The 19,290-nt window shown below is 39.4% G+C and overlaps 1 protein-coding gene across 20 annotated transcripts in view; it reads left to right on the plus strand.

Moving 5' to 3' along the window:
• The first annotated feature begins 2,832 nt into the window (after window positions 1-2,832).
• Window positions 2,833-19,290, plus strand: part of nrm (neuromusculin) — a 181,510-nt gene continuing 165,052 nt past the window's right edge. For all 20 annotated transcript variants that reach the window (XM_069137728.1, XM_069137712.1, XM_069137729.1 and 17 more), the window contains exon 1: window positions 2,833-3,633. In XM_069137728.1, coding sequence (XP_068993829.1) covers window positions 3,567-3,633 — 67 coding nt within the window. In that variant the 5' untranslated portion in view covers window positions 2,833-3,566. The remainder of the gene's footprint in view (window positions 3,634-19,290) is intronic.

A 19,290-nucleotide genomic window follows, 5' to 3' on the forward strand; every position in this document is an offset into this window, starting at 1 on the left:
CTAAAATGCCCGCAAAGAAGTTGGAGTGTGGATGCAATGTCGTGGGAACAGGGTTTTCAACCACTTGTCAATAGTTGTACTCGTAATTAAGTTTCTAACAAGAAAGGTATCCCAGGTCGATCTCTCCGATCTAATTTCTTTTGTAATATATTATAGTAGACTAAAAACTAAGCAACACGTCTTTTTTTATGTGCCATTAAACACTTTGAGGGGATGAAAGCACCCCTCAAAGTAAGGCATGTCAAGGGCCGATTTGGTACTTTCACCCATAAGAACATAATATTTTTCAACCAATCCAACTGGAAAAGTTTTCACATAACGAGATATGAAAAATTTTATTTTCAGAATTGCAAAAGAAACAGAAAACTGCCAAATTGCCTTACTTTGGAGGGTGGTTTCACCCCGTTAAAGTGTTTAATGACGGATGAAAAAAAAAACACATCTGGCTTGGTTTTGAGTCTACTATAACATATCACGAAAGGAATCAAATGGGAGAGATTGATTTGGAATACCTTCCTCGTAAGAGAAAGTAATTCAAGGTTTCGTTGAGACTTCATTAAAATTGTCATTATGAGGAAAGTTCTGTCTTTGGGGTAGTTGTGGGCTCAAGGACAAACTGCGGAAAGGTCTGCTGGAATGTTTCAATACCTTCGTGAACTGAGAAAAAGCTCTTACACTTTCCAGATGCCCGTTTCCAGCGGCCCGTATTGATCCTGATCAGTCTGCGGCGTATCCGAGACGCACCGAGGGGGTAAAATAAGAAGTTTGATGAAAGCTGAGGTGTATAAAGATTGATGTAGCCGGTGCTGTTGCATCCGACTCACAGCTGCAAGACGAAGACGTCGCCGTCTCGACTCGGCGCTGCGTGAAATCGCTCAATTAGAAGAGCCCCTTGAGTAGGTATACGTATAATATCTCGCCGAAACTGTTTCCAAGTTTTATGAAGTGGGTTGAACCGCGATGGTTGAAGACGGCAGGTTCTTTAGGTAGGAATTGCAACGACTGGAGAAATTCTCTAGCTCGCGAATCGAGAGACCAGCTCGTTTGGTAGCTTCGAGCTGCAGGGAAAGTAGCGGGAAACTTTTCAAGGCCCGTATACCTTACACGACTTGTTGAGATGCATTGAAACGGAAACAATCGGACCGTCTTATCTTCACTCCGGAACAAGCTCCGACCCTCGAACTAATACACTCGCAAGCTGGAAGATGGGCTGTTTTTTCAACGACTGCACCAGCTGCGCAATTCAAAGCCGTCTTCGTTCCTCTTTCCATCTTCTGCTCTAATGCATACTCATTACACACTATTTTACATTTGCGTTCAAAACGTACAGTCCGACTGAAGTCGCGAGCCATTCTTGAGTTAAGAAATTTTCGCACCAATATTTCTGCGTCGATTGCCTTTCTTCGAATTTCTTACGCTCGAGTATATTTGGCACATCCCATTGATCATGCTGGCTAAATCGACCGTGCGTGAAATACAGATACCTACGTCTTTTTTATTCACTCGTACGCTGAAGATGTTCACTTTTTCTTTCTCGTCAGAAGTGAAACGAGGAATGAAAGAGAAATTAAAATTATCTAGTTCGACAATTTCAGACCCTTTCCAACGAGTTTCCAACGCTTCAAACTGCGGTTTTTGACATTTATCAAAATCACATGGGCACAATCATCCTTGAAGCTATTTTTTCATAACTTTACCATCGTTTTGGGCATCAGCATTATTTTTAGTCAATGGTCTACAAAGTGTACGGAGGTCAAGTTTCTTGGGTCATGGTCAACCTACTTTTTTTTAACAGACACGTGTCAGTCTCATTGAAAGCTGTCCTCAGACTTTATTCTGTACCAGTATGGATGTAAATTTTCGAGCAATTAGGGGTACAAAGAGAAAGAAACCAGAAAGACTGCCATGTTTCTGACATGGACGGAACATCGGCGTGAAGTAATTTTTTCGTAATGTGAATGAACCTCATCCCAATAAACTTAAACAATATATTTGTTACGGATTGGCGTAACATCAACAGTGTTGACGTGTTCGAGTAACATTACAAGTTATCAAAAAATTGTTGCGATTTGTTGTCAAGTAAGATAGTCTAACCCCGAGTTGAATACAGCAGAGAAAAGTAAGTATGTCCAGCGTATTTCAAACTCATAAACCAATGACAAATGAAATGTTCATATTTTTCTTATCTCTTAAAATGAAGTCAGAATTTGAGCATTTCTAAATCCAAAATGGCGGATCCAACATTGTGGATATAAAATCGAAAAAACTAATAAACGATTATTCTGGCCGGAACTTATTATTCGGGGGTTTTCGGGGTTGTACAAATTTACAAAGATCATTTGTAGTTGTAAATAAACTGTGACAAGGTTCAAACATGGAAATTTTTGAAGTAGCATGCCGATCATCCCGTTGTGACTGAAAGGGTGAAACCGTCGAAATCCGGTGAACAGTCAAGTTTAAATTTTCCGTTTGATCGGAACAACTTTTCCTTTTTTCCCGAAAAAACCGAGAAAAAAAAAAAAAAACAAACTAAATAAGCAGAAGAGCGGGAATTTCAAAAAGACAGCAAAAGCTTGAGAGGCGGTTCGTTTGAACAAAGACGATCAGCCGAGAGAAAAACATCCGCTTAAGAGATTGCGACGTCTTCGTGTAAGCGGATGCTGTGTGCATCGGTCCGGGACGGCGTCGCGACGCTCCGCGCCACGTCCCGACGACAAGGACGTTTCGGAGTGGGTCGCCGGTCATGCGCAGGTCGCTCAAGCAGCCAGGTGCGCGTCGAAGAGGCGCGAAGATTCGACCGACGTTTGGGGGAACTCCAAGAGTCGGTGGTGGTGCCGGTTCCACCGCCTGAGCGATCCGGCACGCGTTTAGTTGCTTGCGGGTCAAACGCTCGTCCGGTCGCGACGCGTTCTCCGGTCCCTCGAATCATCATCAATCCGCGATTATCAGCCGCGTCGGATATTCCGCGTCGCGATTCGCAAATCAGTGCTGTGCGGATAACAATTCTGGATTTGGAAAGAAGGGCCAAGTCCCGTCGCCCCCTACGGTTTTTTTAAAAACGCAACCGGAATTCATCCTGCCTAGTATGCGCGGTTTTTCGTCGCCTCAAGCGAGGTTCAATCGCCGTAATAACCGCACTTGACAAGACGAATTAACAGCCGATTCGCCAGTTCGTGCATGAAAATTGCCAGCCGCCGTCGTCCGGATTTCGAGTTTGGGTTCTGTGAGCTGCGAACTTTCGTGATTGAATTTCAGTTCGTCAAATTTCGCGAGCGCCAAAAGCGAGAGTGTTTTCTTTTTAAGTCAGTTTGAAGCTTAACGATTTGTTGCTGCTGTTTCTGTTTTATTGTGTCCCGTTTTGGGTTCTTTTTACTGTTTATTCAACTGAAATCGTTCAGATTTACCTGTGAGAAAAGTTCGCACCCGTCACACCGAAGTCGAGATGACGGGGAAATAAGTGCCTGCTGAAAGGAGCCTAAAAACCCCAAAAATTTCAACCTACCAAAAAAAAACCACGCCGGAAGTATACCCAAGGATTCATCCAACAGGAAATTGCTTGGCATAAAATGACCGGTTTTTTCACCCTCGTTCTGTTCGCGGGGCTTTTCGCTGCCTGGCCTGATCGAGTCCAAGGTAAGAGGAAAAATCTCGCGCGAAGAACGAAACGCAATTAGTAAAAATATCTAGTGGTAAGAAACGTGTAGAATATATTTACTTCCGTTTCCTGAGTATACACATGTGAATACACGTACCTACCGTTCGTCCTCACACAGGAGTAACAGCGTTGTAACGATTCTCCCCTTAGAATCGGTGAACGTTGAGAGGAAAACGCGTGTCTTTTGCCCAACGAGGCCAATTATCCGTAAATCACGGAATACGGAAAGTACGTTGGAAGTATTTCGCGTTCGGTTGATAAAAAAAATTTCTCGCAAAAGCTGTTTCAGGAAAAAGTTTTCCCAAAACGTTTCTGTTCTTTTTTCTGCAAGAAAAGAAAAAAAAAAAAAGAAAAAAAGAAGGGCTGCAGGTTTATCCATCCGGAGCACTTTTGATCTCGTTGAAAAACTCACTTAGCTTAGATATAGGCGTGTGTGTGCGTGTGTGTGTGTGTGTGTGTGTGTGTGTGTGGAAGGCGTACGAGGATCGCCTCTCTCCAAGAGTACTTCACTTAGCCGCATACTTCACTATTGTCATGCTAATGTGATCGCGCGGCTTTAACCCTCCTCGTGCTCTCGCGAAAATGGGGTTACCTGGAGAAATAACGAGTCGCCGTACTGCACTTCTGGGGATTTTCCTCGAGGAGGACGTTGCCTCGTACCAGCTGCCACCGTCATCTAGGGCAGGTGCATTTAATAGCCGGCTCAATTTGTCTTTCATTTCTGCCTCTCTTTTCTACTTCGACGAGGGAATAGGAGAACAAGAAGTGCGAGACGTTTGAGGAAATAAAAAATAGAAGGAGAAAAAGAAAACTTTACTGAATTTCGATCTGCGAGGGTGATTTTAGTCGCGGATATTCCGCTATATCGCAAGCTTTGAAAAAGCACTTCGACGCGATACGTGTATACATTACGCCGTTGAATTTCCTCGCTTCTTTCCCGAAATGCATTTCTCTCGGAGACTCTTGCGAAAACTTCGTAGCACCAAGACTAGTGAACAGCGAAAAGGCGGATCCGAAACAAACGAACGCGATGCATAGTCTTGAACTGTTTTCCAAACGGTTCGCGAAGCTGTGCGCAGAATTTTAATACCATTTATCTCACCGAGAAACTCGAGACGCGACAATTTGCGAAATCGCCCGGTTATTCAGACTCTGAATTCTGACAAGTCTTAGAAAAATTTTTTTTCATGCAATTTCGTATTTATTTTGCCTGAAGAAGAAATGTAATAATACATCACGCGTGTATCATTTTTTTTTTTTTTCAACTTAGCTTTTAGTTTCAATTCAGTTGTAAACTTTCGTGAGTACACAAACCTTGAAAAATTTCCCATTTCATCCGAATTTTGTACCAACTTTTCATTTTGAAGGAATTTAAGTAACCAAAAATTTCTCTCAGATAATTAAGTATTGATATACGTACATATTTATACTTTTGTGATGTAATTACAATTTCTTTTTTTTCATTTACCAAACAGGAAATTAAATTTTCATCATATATGTGTAATAGAGAGAGAACATAATGGAATTTTCACAGATTTACTTTCGCGAATAATCACTGTTAATGAATATATCGTGGGGGAAAGCTAACTTGCGAAATTTTATTTTCCTTTTTGACGAGAAAGGAAAAGGAATCAGGAGAGGCGAAGTAAAACTTGCAAGACTACCCGCCAAACGAAACACTACAGCCGCACGTTTCAAGGGGCTATTTAAATTTGTCGAAAGCTTGCGAATTAATTATAAACGAGTAAAAGTTGGAGTTGTTTTTTCTTTAATTATTTCTTTCTTTTTTTCTTTTTTTTCTTCTGTGTGTTTAATCTGAAAAGGAGTGCCGAGTAAAATATTTTCCTCAACCGTGACGCACGGATGGCGGAATGTAAATATAAAGGCAATCAAGGTGAGAGTGAATGTTTTGCTCGTTTATTCAGCAGGGCAGTCAACCAGTCTTGCATTTACTACGTACAGCAATTAAAATATAACGAAATGACATTGAAAGCGTAAAAAAAAAGCGAGATGGAAATTGCGGGGAAAATAAGACGAGCTGAAAGGTTTTTTTTTTCTCAATTTTTGCAAGCATCATGCATTCTTTAAGGAATTAAAAAAATGAACAGAAATTATTGAAATACTTTATACCAACAGGTTTTGGGATCATTTGATCACTGATTTATAAATATGTTATTTATTTTCGTTTAGCTCTGATCACTGAAACAAATATTGGAGAATTAAGGAACGATCTGAAAGCGTAGAAAATGAGACGCAGAATAATTAATATTGCCGGTCTTATTTTACTGTTAACGAGATATCGTGATTTCAATAAAATTCATAAGCTTTCATTCAATTATTCAGTCTCGTTTCGTTGATTTACTTTTTTTCAAGGCTCCTCGAGCGAACAGTTTCACGTGAATCACGTTCGTCAAGCCGACTTAGCGTCACCGAGGCGATGTATAAATTTAAACTTCTGCACGACTAGTTTGATAAATGTTTAAATTAACTCGCTGGAATACATCGGATATCGGAATAGGCGATATTCACGTTCGTTGAAATGAAATTACCGACTAATACCCGAGCGGTGTAACCGCCGTTAGAAATTGACGGATCGTCTTGGGGGACGTTTTCTCCTTCGCGATCCGCGTCATACACGACTTACGCACACCTGACTAGATACCGCGGTCTTGAATCAATTTTCCGAAGTGATTAGACCTGACAGAATCAGCGGGGGCTAAAATCCACCGTTCCGTTACCCTGGAGGGCTAATTAGATACCTGCAACCCTGAATAGCCGAGCGATTCGTGATACGGTATTAATGAATGAGGAGCCTGTCTCTCCGATCCTCTGCGAGGCGTTTCGCTTCTGCATTTTGTGTCTAATGTAGGGATCACCGAAAGCTCCGTGCAAGGGTGTACTGGCTCTGTACATTCTCAACCAAAAGTCAGTCGCGTCGACAATATTGGATACTTTGTGATAAGATGAAAGTCGGTGAAAAATCAACCGCGATAAAGACGGTGAGAAAATTAAATTTGAATAACAATAAGGTCTAAAGGTTGTCGATAAATTGTTCCACAAATTTTTAGGGAATGTGTTTCCTTCTTTGCGATGTGAAATGAATTCGTTGATTTTTCTCAACACACGTGAATTTTTCAACAATTTTCTCATTGTTTGGAAATTTCCGTTTTCGAATGATTTTCAATTTTGAAAAATGGGGGAAAAGCGTGAATTTTGGTTACGTTTTCGTAGAAACGTGTGACATTAAAATTAAAAATTTTCTGGAGCATTGAACGAATACTTTCGTAGATACAGTCTTCACAAATTTTCGAAAACGGACATTTCAACAAAATGGGACATTTTTTTGAAAGCTTAGGTGTATTCAGAAAAAGCAACGAATACATTTTACATGAAGAAAAATATTCCGTAAAAATTTGTCAAATAAGGTTTTGCTTAAACAATTTATTGGTAACTTTTGAGCCTTACTATTATTCAAATTCAATTTTCTCATCGCTTCTATCGTGTTTGATTCTTTCCCGATATTTATCTTATCATAAGTATTCAATATTGTCGACGAGACTCATTTTTGGTTGAGAATCTCTAACCGGTACATCCTTAAGCTTCCTCTATCAGTAACTAAAAGTTCACAAATTCAAGTTCTAATTTGGGTCTTCGGGGGGTGAAGTTTTATACTTAAAAAAAAAAACGAACGATTCTGTTTTAGAATTTATCGATAATGACATAAATTTATTTTGAACGAACCGATTGGAAGAAAAAACCAATAATATTTACTGTGTTTTTACTCTTAGGTGTTGAATTCCTTGTTTTTTGGGGGGAAATATAGGGGTGGTTTTTACCCCTCAGACAGTCGAATCGACACGTGGAGAAAAACACGCATCCGATGTTTTTTACGTGCTACAACGTATCGCAGAATGAATAAATTCGATGAGATACATTTTGGCTACTTTCCCAACGTTCGTTACAGATTCACTTGTTGACCATCATTGATTGACCTTTTTCATAAAGCGACGGTGATTCACTCCGTGGATAAAAAAATTTCTGAATCTTGATTCTGAAACTGAATTCGGAACTTACAATGCGTATCTTTTTCGCCGCAAATGATCGTTATTACAGGATCGTAAAATCAGTCGTTATAAATTTGGAGCAACAGTTTTAGACTTCAGAGACTAGTTTATATAATATACATAAATTCGTGATAATATATTCTTATTCACGGCAGAGTGAATAGTAAATACATTTTCTTAGAGTAAAATCGAGAAAGCGTAGATTACAGATAAAACCCTGCGCCGAGTAGATTCGCGAAAAAATTTACGAGTCGCGTTAGGACGGAGAAAAGTTTGATCTTCGTTTCTAATTAACCTCCCGTTTCTCTCTTTTCACAGAACAGGAAGTTGTCGTAATCATCCGAAAATGAAAAGTTGAGTTTTCCCCAGATTTACACGTTTAGAAGTTGAGATGAATCATTATGTGATGAATTTATTTGTTCGACGATATCTCGAGAACGAGATGATTTTGGTCTCAATTGACGCGGCTTTTCCAAACATAGGACTGATTAGATTTTGGCTTTGATCGGTACGGTACTTTTTCACTTATTCAAATAACAAACTTCCAAGAGATAAAATAAAAATGACGATAAATTGATATTGTAAAGTTTTCCGGCTCACTGATCACGAATCTAAAGTCAGATTTGCAAAATTTGAATTTGGCGTATTCGATATGCTGAGAAGAAAAACTATAAACATTTGAATTTTGTTGAAAATTGGTACTCGAAGGTTTTCCTGGTGGTTGATCACGATTCTGAGGTCAGATTTGCGAATTCCAAAACGGCGAATCCAATATGGTGTGTAAAAAAATCTAAAAATATTGCGATTTTGGCTGAAATTAGTAGGCAAAGGTTTTTTAGGTCACCGATAACGAATCCAAGGTCAGACATTGGACGTTAATATTGTCTTTCTGCAAACTTGGGACCTGCGGTGTGAAAACGAGAAGTTCGAGAGCTGGCTCACGGCCAGCTTAGAGTCCCTTTTTTTGTCGATATTTCCGAAAGGCGATCGTCGAATATTGCAATATCTCACGCTTCTTCTCTTCGTTCATTTCGGATCTAAATCCGCGTCTTGAGATATCGGATCAAGACGTGCAGCAGCGGTTTTCGCGCGGCTGGAAATAGTCGGACTGTTAACCCAGATATTCGTATCGAGTCGGATCGAGACTCCGAAATTTTTCCGGCTCCGTCGAATTATAATTAGTAAGTCGGTGGCGATATAAAAAGTGAAAACAAGAAGGATCGAAAAGTCGGAATTCGCCTTTGACGGAACGACGAAGCGTCATAATCTTCGACGAATATTCGCCGATCAAAGGATGAGAACCGTCGGGTTATCTCAGAGGCTGATATTTGCACCGAAGTTTAATTACTGTAAAATTAAATTCCCCATCCCCCCCCCCCCCCCCCCTCCCGCTACTTTGCGCTTATCAATCTTACTTAGCTGAAGTTTAAATGAAATTAGGCCCTGCAGAACTCGAGAGCCGGTCGGGGTGAAACGCTCTCTGCATCTGCGTTATCTTAACGTTTGCGTAATTTACCGGAAAACGGAAAACCCCGTTAGGCACTGTGTATGCGCGACAGTGGAAGCGGCGTTTCAAACGGAAATGATAATTACTCGGTTTCACACGGTCATAATATCGTAATCGCCAACAATGCAGAGCCGCCGCTCATTACCTTCGAGAGATCCTCGTATTCTGGTCAAAGACCCGAAAACGGCTGCGCTGCGATCCAGCGTTTTCGCGAAAACAGATGTATCCTCACGTTTCTGGTAGAAATAATTGATGCATCGATTAAACGAGTCCGAAAAATAATCGAACGCGACTCGAGTGAATCGGTAAGAACTCGTCAAATTTCTTATTATTTTTTTTTTTTTGAAAAGGTGTATTTGAAAACAAAATTTCGTCAATTTCAGACCGTAGTCTTAACGGCAGAAAAGTTTTTTCATAAGTTATATTTTTATTCAAAGTATTTATATTTCAGGTAAAAATATTTATTTATCTTTCACTAATTACATCGAATCCAGGTACTTAGTAAGTAAGACAATGATAATAAATGATAATTTAGTCATATAAATTGATATTGTATAGCGTCGTTCGTGAAATTGAAAAACAAAAACCGATTGTGAGGAAAAATAATCGATTACACTAGATTAATCGAGAAAAAATAATCTTCCGTCATTCTTACAAATTGCAGAAAATTATTGACCTCATTGCAAAAACGAAGCGTTTCGACTTCAAATTTATTCACCGATTTATTCCGAAAATTTCTACTCAGCTGCAGGATTTGACAAAATTTTTTTTTTTACATCCAAGACTAACTATATGAACTCGGAAAAAAATGTACACAATGATTTACTCCGATTTTCGAAAACCTTGCGCGTTGTTTCAAAACGGAAAAAAAAAACGACAACCTCAATGAGTCGGCTGAATGTTTGTTGTATGTGAAAATAAAGTTTGGACAATTTGTTGACGGTAGTTTTGGATGAATGAAAATTTCAATCACTGTCACGTATAGCGTTACAAAATTGCCGTGATTATTACCGTTGCTAATATCGTCGTAATGATTATCATAATCGTTTGATCGCCCCAATCCCGCAACGGCAACTTTGCCAACTGTTTATTAAGAGTTCTGAAGGGGTTTTTCGAAGGGTTGGGGGTAATGCCCGTCGTTTTACTCGCCCACCCTCGCCACGAGTTGACGGAAACTTTTAATACAGTTGGATTACGTCTTGCTCAAACTGCGTTAGATTCGTTAGATAAAACAACCCTTAATACGCCGCTGTTTCCTGTACGCGGATTTCTACAGTTGTTTCCGTCTTATACGTTTTAATCTGGGATTAGTCGACGCGTGACCGAGCTTTCATGTCCCACCGGAAATTCTCATGCCTTAATTATGCTAATTTTCATCAGGCACTTAGGTTTTTTTATCTTTTTCTTCTTTTTTGCTTCAACCGGAATCGCCTTTACAGAAATTTATTTTCTTGAGGTTGACTGTTTCTAACGAATCAAAATTGAATAACTATGAACGAGGTATCGGGTTATAGAATATTGGATCGGAACTTTGAGCTTCGATCAGAAAAACAGACTCTATTTCTTCACCGAAAATTATTATTCAAAGTTTGATAGAATGAATGAATGACTGACTAAAACATTTCGATCAAAAACCGTACGATATCTTTTGTGAGTTGAGATTCTCCGGAATTGGAGTAAGGAAATTAGAAAACCGTGAATCATTCTAAAAAGAAATTCGATGAAAGGTGAGAATTTCACTAAGTAGTTATACATTGATAAAATAAGAGGAGCAGAAATCAGAGATATTGATTTAAATGTCGATATTGATGTTACTCGAAACTTTTTCGCAGCAACTTTGTTATAAAACAATAAAAACTTTAATTCCACCAGAGAACCGAACCTCGGGTGACAAAAATTTTCGTTCCTCCAGTCGCAAAAAAATATATTACGAGTGACTATAATCAAACAAAATAGTTAAGAGATACTTGTCTTGATTTCGAACCTAGAACTCTATTTTTCACGGACAGAATGAAAGGGCAGATTTTACTCAAAACCTCAAGTGAAGAGCGACGTGTCAGATATTTTGGAAAAATATGCTTTGCAAAATGTAGAGTTTACTCTAGAAACAGTGAAAATCACTTTGCTTAGAGTCAAATCTGCTACGCTTATAGTAAAAAGTTATATATTTGACATGGGTAAAGGCAAAAACCTCGACACGTTCCTCTTTTCCTGCACTGAGAGAAAGTTTTAGTTCCGTTTACCGCTCAGTCCTTAACTATTGTCATTTTTTACCACAATCGAAAAATATCGTTCTAGGTAGAAAATGGAAATTAGATTTCTAGCCGTTACCGGAAAGTCTAGTATCCGTTACTATTCTTTCTCATTACGATCACTGTTACTATATTTTCTTGTAACTTTTGCGAAAATTTAACGCTCGTGCAACAATAAATTGACGTTAAAGCCTTGTTTATCTAAAAAGGTAGACTAAACCGAGCAAACTGATTTTGCGTTGCAATTATCGAAAAAGGATCGACAATAGCGCAAAATATTTACGCGTACCTCGTTTTTCGTAATTCCGACAATATTCAAACAGTTTCTTTAACGATACCTGTTTTACAGAATTTTTCTAGTCACCGTAACAAATGAAATTTTTCTCAGTGTGCAGTTTCGAGTAAAATCTGTTCTTTTTCTTCTCTCTGTGTATTGGATCACGGTAAGAAATGCAAATAGTTTTTGTCCTATTACCGATTTTTCGAAGGGTAAAAACCCACGTTTCGCACTATATTGAATATCTCGAACACTGTAGGACTTCGAATGTTCAACGACGCCTCGATTTCAACGGAAACCGAATGAGTTGTCAAAACGCTACCATATAAAGTTCCGGTCCTTTGTATGAAAAAAATGATGATCTCCATTCAACCCTCAGAATTGGATTTCTTACGTATGTTATTCAAATATCGAATACGAAAGGTCGATGCGCGACCTCTAAGAAAAATTGCAAGTTGCCCCGTCTTTTCCTTTCGGGAGGTTCAATATTGCGTTATTAATTATCGTTTCCTGAAGTATCGGATAGGATATAATAAAAAAAATGCATTTTTTTTTTCTTCTTGTCTTCTTTTTTTAAATCATTTTCTTTCGAGGCAATCCACCGTACACTTACCAGTAACAACTAAAATTTCCTCTCAATGGCTCGAGGCGGGCTTATACAAGCGTATGCGATTCCAAAGCGTGACGTCATCCATCCGTGACTGTATAACGAGGTAATGAGTCGCGTATGGATGAACCTAATCCAAACTAACAAGCTAAGCTCCGCTCGGAGACGTCGGAGCTTTCGGTTGTTGGGATCCTCGCGGTGTTTTGAGATGGTGTGTTGTTCCTGATACAGAGAAAGAAGAGACGGGAGGGGGGGGTGGAAGAGAGAGTCGCGCCCCGAAGCGCCAGGAGAATTGAGTTCGTGCCCCGAGTTTCAAACCAACAAGAAAATCCCGGAGCCTCTGCAGGCCAGGCAAACGTCGCCGACTTCCAGCTCGGCTCATCGTCTTCTAAAACGCTCGCGGTTGTTTCGACGTAGTCCTTTCCAACCCTCCTTGCGTTTTCTCATCGCCTCCGGCTGGCGGCGCACGTCGCGTGGAACCGGAAACAAATACCGCGAGTGCTTAGGGTGAATTTGAGATAAGAGAAGAAAAGAGGGGGGAAAAAAATGAAGAAAAAAAAAAAAAAATAGAAGAAGAAGAGGTGAAAATGACGATAAAAGTGAAAGGAAACCGAGGGGGAAACCTCGTGATGTATTTTTATTTTTTTTTTTCGATTGGTATGGTAAAAATTCAGTGATCAAAAGCGGGGATTTTGAAAACCTCGTTTTATAACTGTTTCGTTATTGGTTAGGGGGTGAAAATGGAGGCGGAACGGAAAATGGAAAAGTTCGATATCGAATTTTTGTATGTACGTGAAAATCCATTTCATGGAATTCCAGAATGTAGATGGTTGAAGCATATATGGAAAGCCGGGGTTATAGAATCGTCAATATTCAGACTGAGAACAGGGGTGAAGAAAGTTTTGGAAGATTGGGAGATAGAAGATTCGGAATATGCAGTTTTCAACAATGCGAAAATCCGGTTCATTAAATTTCCAAATAGGTCGGTTAAAGTGTATAATAATTAAAATGGAGGTACATAGTTGGATAAAAATGTAGGGAAATAAGAAAATTGTCGAAGTATGGAATTTTCACAATCGTGGAAATCTCTTTTAAAATTTGCAAATGATTGAAAATGCAAAAAGTAAAAATAAGTACACATAAGTAACCAAAATATACAACGGTCAGAATTTTGCTATATATTCTTATTCAGTCTGAAGACTCTGTATATATACGGCCTTCTACACTTTGACTTTTGGGTGGGGTAAGAATATAGTATAGTCAAAAAATACCGGGGCCGCAATATCGAATCTTAAAGTAAGCAACAATTCAATTTATAGAATTAAAAAATGTAGAAAGTCCACATATGGAAAAGTGAGGGGGAAAAAAAAAATCGAAAGGTATCAAACAATAGAATCGTATACAGATTTTAAATTTTGACATTTCGTCCTTCGACCTTCTGTATTTTAAATTCTCTTCACTCGTATCTTCTCCACTTCGATAATTCTACGAATTAAATTATCGCGCCGTTGAAAATTCGACATTCCGATCAATCTTCTATCAATCGACCATATCTCAGTTTTTCACCCTCACCCCGTATCGTCTACACTTCGACTATCTACGTTTAAGAAATTCCGTATTCGCGGGCCCCACTTTCGGGTCCTCATCAATTTTTGGCCCCATCGATTCCCGCCGCTGCAACATAACTCCGATAAATGTTGAAAAGCCTGAGAGTATCACCGTTCCCAGAATTTTACGACCAGGAATAATGTGATCCCCGTGATATGTTTTTCCACCGACCGGACTGACCGTCGCCGTTATATCGTTCGAATGTTTGTCTTGCGATACAGGATTCGTCTATCCTCCAGGACACGGCCGCAATTCCCGGCAGTTTTGCGGGCGGCTGTGGGATGTGCAGGGCGTCCCGAGGGATGGGAGAAAAATACGCACCCACACATCGGCCGGCCCGCAACGAGCCCCACTAATCATCCGGCGACTCTGCGCTTGACAAGCGTCGAGGCAGCGCGCTGGCTCGTTTTAATTTCGCCATACTGCAAGGGCCAGGGAAACCAGAGAGGGTGGAAACTACCCCTGCGGAAACACCGCCGCGAGTTTCAAAGCCACTTGATACACTCAGCGACGCGTAATCGTATCAACAAATACGCCTTCACCCTCTTTTCAGCCCCTCGATTCGGCGCGGAATTCATATCTTACGATTAGACGCGAGTGATTACTCGACAGGGTAGCTGGAACTTTGTTCGGGTCGTTTGGAACAGTCGTTGGACTAACGGTGAGTCGGAAACTCCTCTATTTGAATTCCGACATCACTACAGATCCAAAAGCTACCTCTACAAATCAGACGCGACTTCAGAGTCAGAAAGCAGGACTCGAATCCACTCTGGAATCATTTGACGTTAATCTGCTCTCAAGGTTTACCAAAAACAGTTCATGATCGGGCTCAAATCGTTGACTCGTGTTCATTTTTCAACACTTTTAAGCTCAGAGTTTTCATACGACAAGTCTTGGAATTTGGGACACGATTAAAAGCTCTCGTCAAGTTTTTGTGTCATTACACTTTTGCCCCGAAGGATTCGGTTGTTGGATATGTAATGAGCCAATGAGAAAGAGGCTAACTATGTAGATAGACTTAAGTCATAGACTGAATTGACCATCTAGACACTTATTATTCTACGATCTTTTTCTCTTCAATTAATCCTTAATTATATTGTACTAAACTGTAAATATAGACCTAAGACATAGACTGAGTTGACCTTCTAGACACTTGTTATTCAATGGTCATCTTCTTTGGAGCTAATTCTGATACCGTGTTGTTTCATAGACGCCATCGGTGAAGATAACGATAAGATAGACGCTGTGCCAATTGTGTGAAGTTCTGTTTCTTGTTATATCGTAACAAATACATTCCAAAAGTCGAAGTATACCATGAAATAAATCCTGTCCCATAATCATCCTTGCAACATCGTTTACCAACATAGAGTGGAAATTCGTTCGCGTTGAAAATCATGCAGGTCGTCGAATGACACGACTTTGAATTTGATTTTATATGATAAATCAGATGAAAGTGAAGCCGCAGATACGCCTATGATTTTCTGGAATGGAGTTTATGGCACCGAGTGCACGGTGGCAATTGGTAACCATTGAAGTTGGATTCGCAAGGCGTGTTTGGTGATAATCTGAATTTTCAATTTTTTTTTCTTTCGTTTTTTTGCAAAAAACGGAAAGGCCAGCCTCGGATTCCTTTGCAGCCAGTCCGTTTGCGACGCCTGCTAATACACTTTTCCCTTTCTCCTTTCTCCCGAATTTCTATCTCTATCACCCTTCTCCTTTTATCCTTTTGCGATTTTCCGGAGCAAAAACCACACCGACTCACCGCGAATGCAAATTACTCTCCAAGCTATTTCCATTCCCGATTCTCTCTACCGTTGGCCAGATTACACTTTCGCACCGTTTATTGGCACCCGGATTCTGACTACCGTTCGCTACTCAAAGTGCCGCACCCTACCAAAATCCGATTACACGTATTTCGCGACTGTTCTTTTGACGATCGCGTTAAATCGTTCTCTGGCACGATTTCCAACGAATTAAACTTACTTCAACGATCTCTTCGAAACACGATTGGCCGAAAGACGAATTCAAAAATCAGAATAACGTTCTAGAGAAGCGTGAAACCTGACCAGAATTACGGTTCGAGGATTCCAAGGCTCTGAATAGCATAAACAAGTATTGTACCGCAGGTTCTGAAAACATCTCAATCAATTTCAAAAATGCTGTCAAAGGCGTCGTGAACTTGTACGGAATTCAAAAAACCGTTGGAAACCTGTTCAGGCTAAATTTTCTAAAATTTCAATAATTCGGGAAATAAAAAACCAGTTTTCTTCCGTTCCCGAAAATTGAATACGTATGAATAAATTGCAAAAGGATCGTAGGATTGATGGGTCAGTTTTAGTTACTCGATGATCAGGGACGCTGATTGCAGAAAAGTGGTCTAATTACAAGGGCGACTTACGAGCGTAATTATGAACCGCCGCATCTGTTCGCCGGTCGTAATTCAGGCACGTGTCTTACCAAGGGCTGGTGTATGGTGTAGCGGTAACCGCACATCCAGGACCCGAGCTACCGAGCTTAATGGTTTATAGTTCGTCAACGCGAGCTTGGCGGTCAGACCGAAGAGAGACTGAGGCACCAACCGAGCCCAGGAAACCATATTCAAAGTGGAAATGTAGCAACGCAGGGTCAGCTGGGCCGAATTTTGATATTCAACGCTTTGGCGTTTACGCTGCTGACGGTTCCACGGGATGAATTTCAGGGGCGGGATCGGAGTTACGAATTTAAAGAGTTCCGAATTATTTGGCGGCGAAGCTTGAAGTAAAGAAATCAAACTTTGGAGAAATAACAAAGTTTCGAATGGCCGGAAAGCCGACGGCTCAAAGTTCCAGTGAAAATGGTGAAATTTCACCAAGCCAGAAATGCACGGAACTGAAAATCTTGGATCATTCGGAATTTCGATGTTTCAAATTTTTTAATAGTCTCACTTTCGTACTTTGGAAACTTTGACTTGTTCGAATTGTCGATCCTGAACGAATTGTAATTGAAATTTAAAAGATCTTCAACACTTTTGTCATGATAAAAACAGACCAACTGTTGGAATTTCGAATGTCGAATGCATGTTTTTTCCTGCGGAGAATTTTCATAGAAATTCATTCGCTCAGTTTATTCAGACATTAGTAAAACAGTATATAATTCTTAAACAAATTTATGTTCGAACATATTTTGAGTTTACTGTAACTGAAAAATAATAAAATTGGAATACATCGAATCCAAAACTAGTGACTAGAATCGCACAAAATGTCATTAATTATTTCCAATCATACTGAATTTTGGTTCTTCATATGTTGAATTCTGAATGATTGATGCAAAATTCGTTACACTTCTTAATCAGCGATCTCCTGAGCGGTTTATGAAACACGTTTCCGAACAAAAAGGTAGAAAAAAAAAAATTAAAAAAAAAAAAAAAAAAAACCAAACCAGAGGTGAAACAATTCGTTCTCAGTGTTGTACACAAAGTAAGGTGTCGAAGAAATAAAATCGTTTGACCCTACAGTTCCCGTTGTCGACTTGGCTGATTATTACGGAAGCGAAAATACCCCCCCCCCCCCCTCTCCTCCCAACGAAAGCTTACGGATCGTCGGATAACCTGAAAAAAAAAAAACGACTGTAAAGCTTCTCGGTATTAATTATATAGGTGAAAAGAAAATTTCATAAAATTTCCCGAACCCTTTCCGACAAACAGCACACGTTGACTGAATCGCCTCTGCGCGTCTGCAGAGACCCTGGATAAATACAATACCTGTAAAGGCACGCACACGCACACACACACACACACACACACAGGCAGACACAAAAGCGGAGTGAGGAGGCGAATGATGATCCGCATAGAATGTAGCGAGGGGCATTGAAATTTGGCAGCGGAGCGATGCTTTTATCGCTATGGCATTGAGGTCGATCTGCCGTCATGAATACGAAAGTTACAAGGGGATGGCCGTTTCCCGAGGGGTTGGAGAACCAGGTGACCCGGGGAATAGGTGCGGTCTCTCTGACCCGCGTTATTTAAAAGTAATATCGCGAGAGAAACTTCTCCCCGAGAATCAGAAGGAAAGAGAAAAAGAAAAAAAAAAAAAAGAAAAAGAAAAGAAAAGAAAGCTGCCCGAGGCTTTTTACCGACCGAATTTTTTCCTCGATTCCGTATTTCCAATGGCGGGCAAAATTTATTTTTTCCCTTAAAAAAAAAAAAAAAAAAAATAATAAATAAAAATAAAAAAAAGTTCTTTCTTATTTTTTTGTTTTTTTTTCCGTTTTTTTTTTTTTTTTTTTTTAAACGGAATTTCATGTATTACGTATCATTACTTGTAACGACTACAGATTGAATTTTCTCAAGTAGAATGTTAAAAGTGAATGGCATGATTTTATAGCGGTTGAAATACTTATCAAGAAAAAAAAAAAAACAAGCCAATTTTTGCACGATTTCAACTTTAACCTTGAGTAACAGTTTGATAGACCTTACTTATCAAAAAATTGTAAGAGATCTGTTTTGCTTGAATCCTTAAATGCCCTGCGAAAAAATATATATATATATATATATATGTCGGACATTTGTGTAAATTTTATTCGATACTGATCCACAAAATTCATAAATAACTAAAATTATTTTCTCTTGTCATAATTGAATATGAAAAACGGAAAAATTGCGTTCAGGAGAAATCACAAAATATTAACAATCGGGGCTCAAATTATCACAGCGGTCTTATTTCTTCTTTTTACAAATATTAAACGTGTGACTTTCAGGAAAAAAAAAAAATAAATAAATATGCGATTTTTTTTTGGACCAGTCTAATACACATATTAGAAAATTAGAAAATTCCCAACTGCTTGTGAGTGCTTTATTTGAATATTATTACGATTTCTTTCCGGTCGTTTTAGCCCGCGGTATAATTGAATACATCCTTTTGTTTTGAAACAGAAAATTACTCCTCAGACATATTTTCCTATACTTCGGTGCAATAAACGCTTGCGGAAGCTGTTGTCAGTCACGAACGATGTTTTGGCCCGTTTGCACGAAGCTTTTCGCTGAGTACACGTCGTTATTGTTAATTGTATGTACTGAAAACGCTCGACGTAGCATCGATTTCGCAATTTTGGCACCTCGAGGAGATTGATTGGCCAAAGATGGATACTTTCTACTGATTGAAATACGAGATGGTAAATTATTATAAAATATGAAACCAGACGATATTGATAATATTGGAATTAAAAAGAAAAGATTAGACCTCGACGCTTCGTTCCAAACAGTTTCAAAATTTGTGAAAAAATCTAGCAGATCGTTTTTTCCATCTCCATTTTACGATGGCTCACTTTGTTCGGGAAATAATTC

Source organism: Neodiprion pinetum, chromosome 7 (assembly GCF_021155775.2).
Source record: "Neodiprion pinetum isolate iyNeoPine1 chromosome 7, iyNeoPine1.2, whole genome shotgun sequence".
In the NCBI taxonomy this organism is placed as follows: Eukaryota; Metazoa; Arthropoda; class Insecta; order Hymenoptera; family Diprionidae; genus Neodiprion; species Neodiprion pinetum.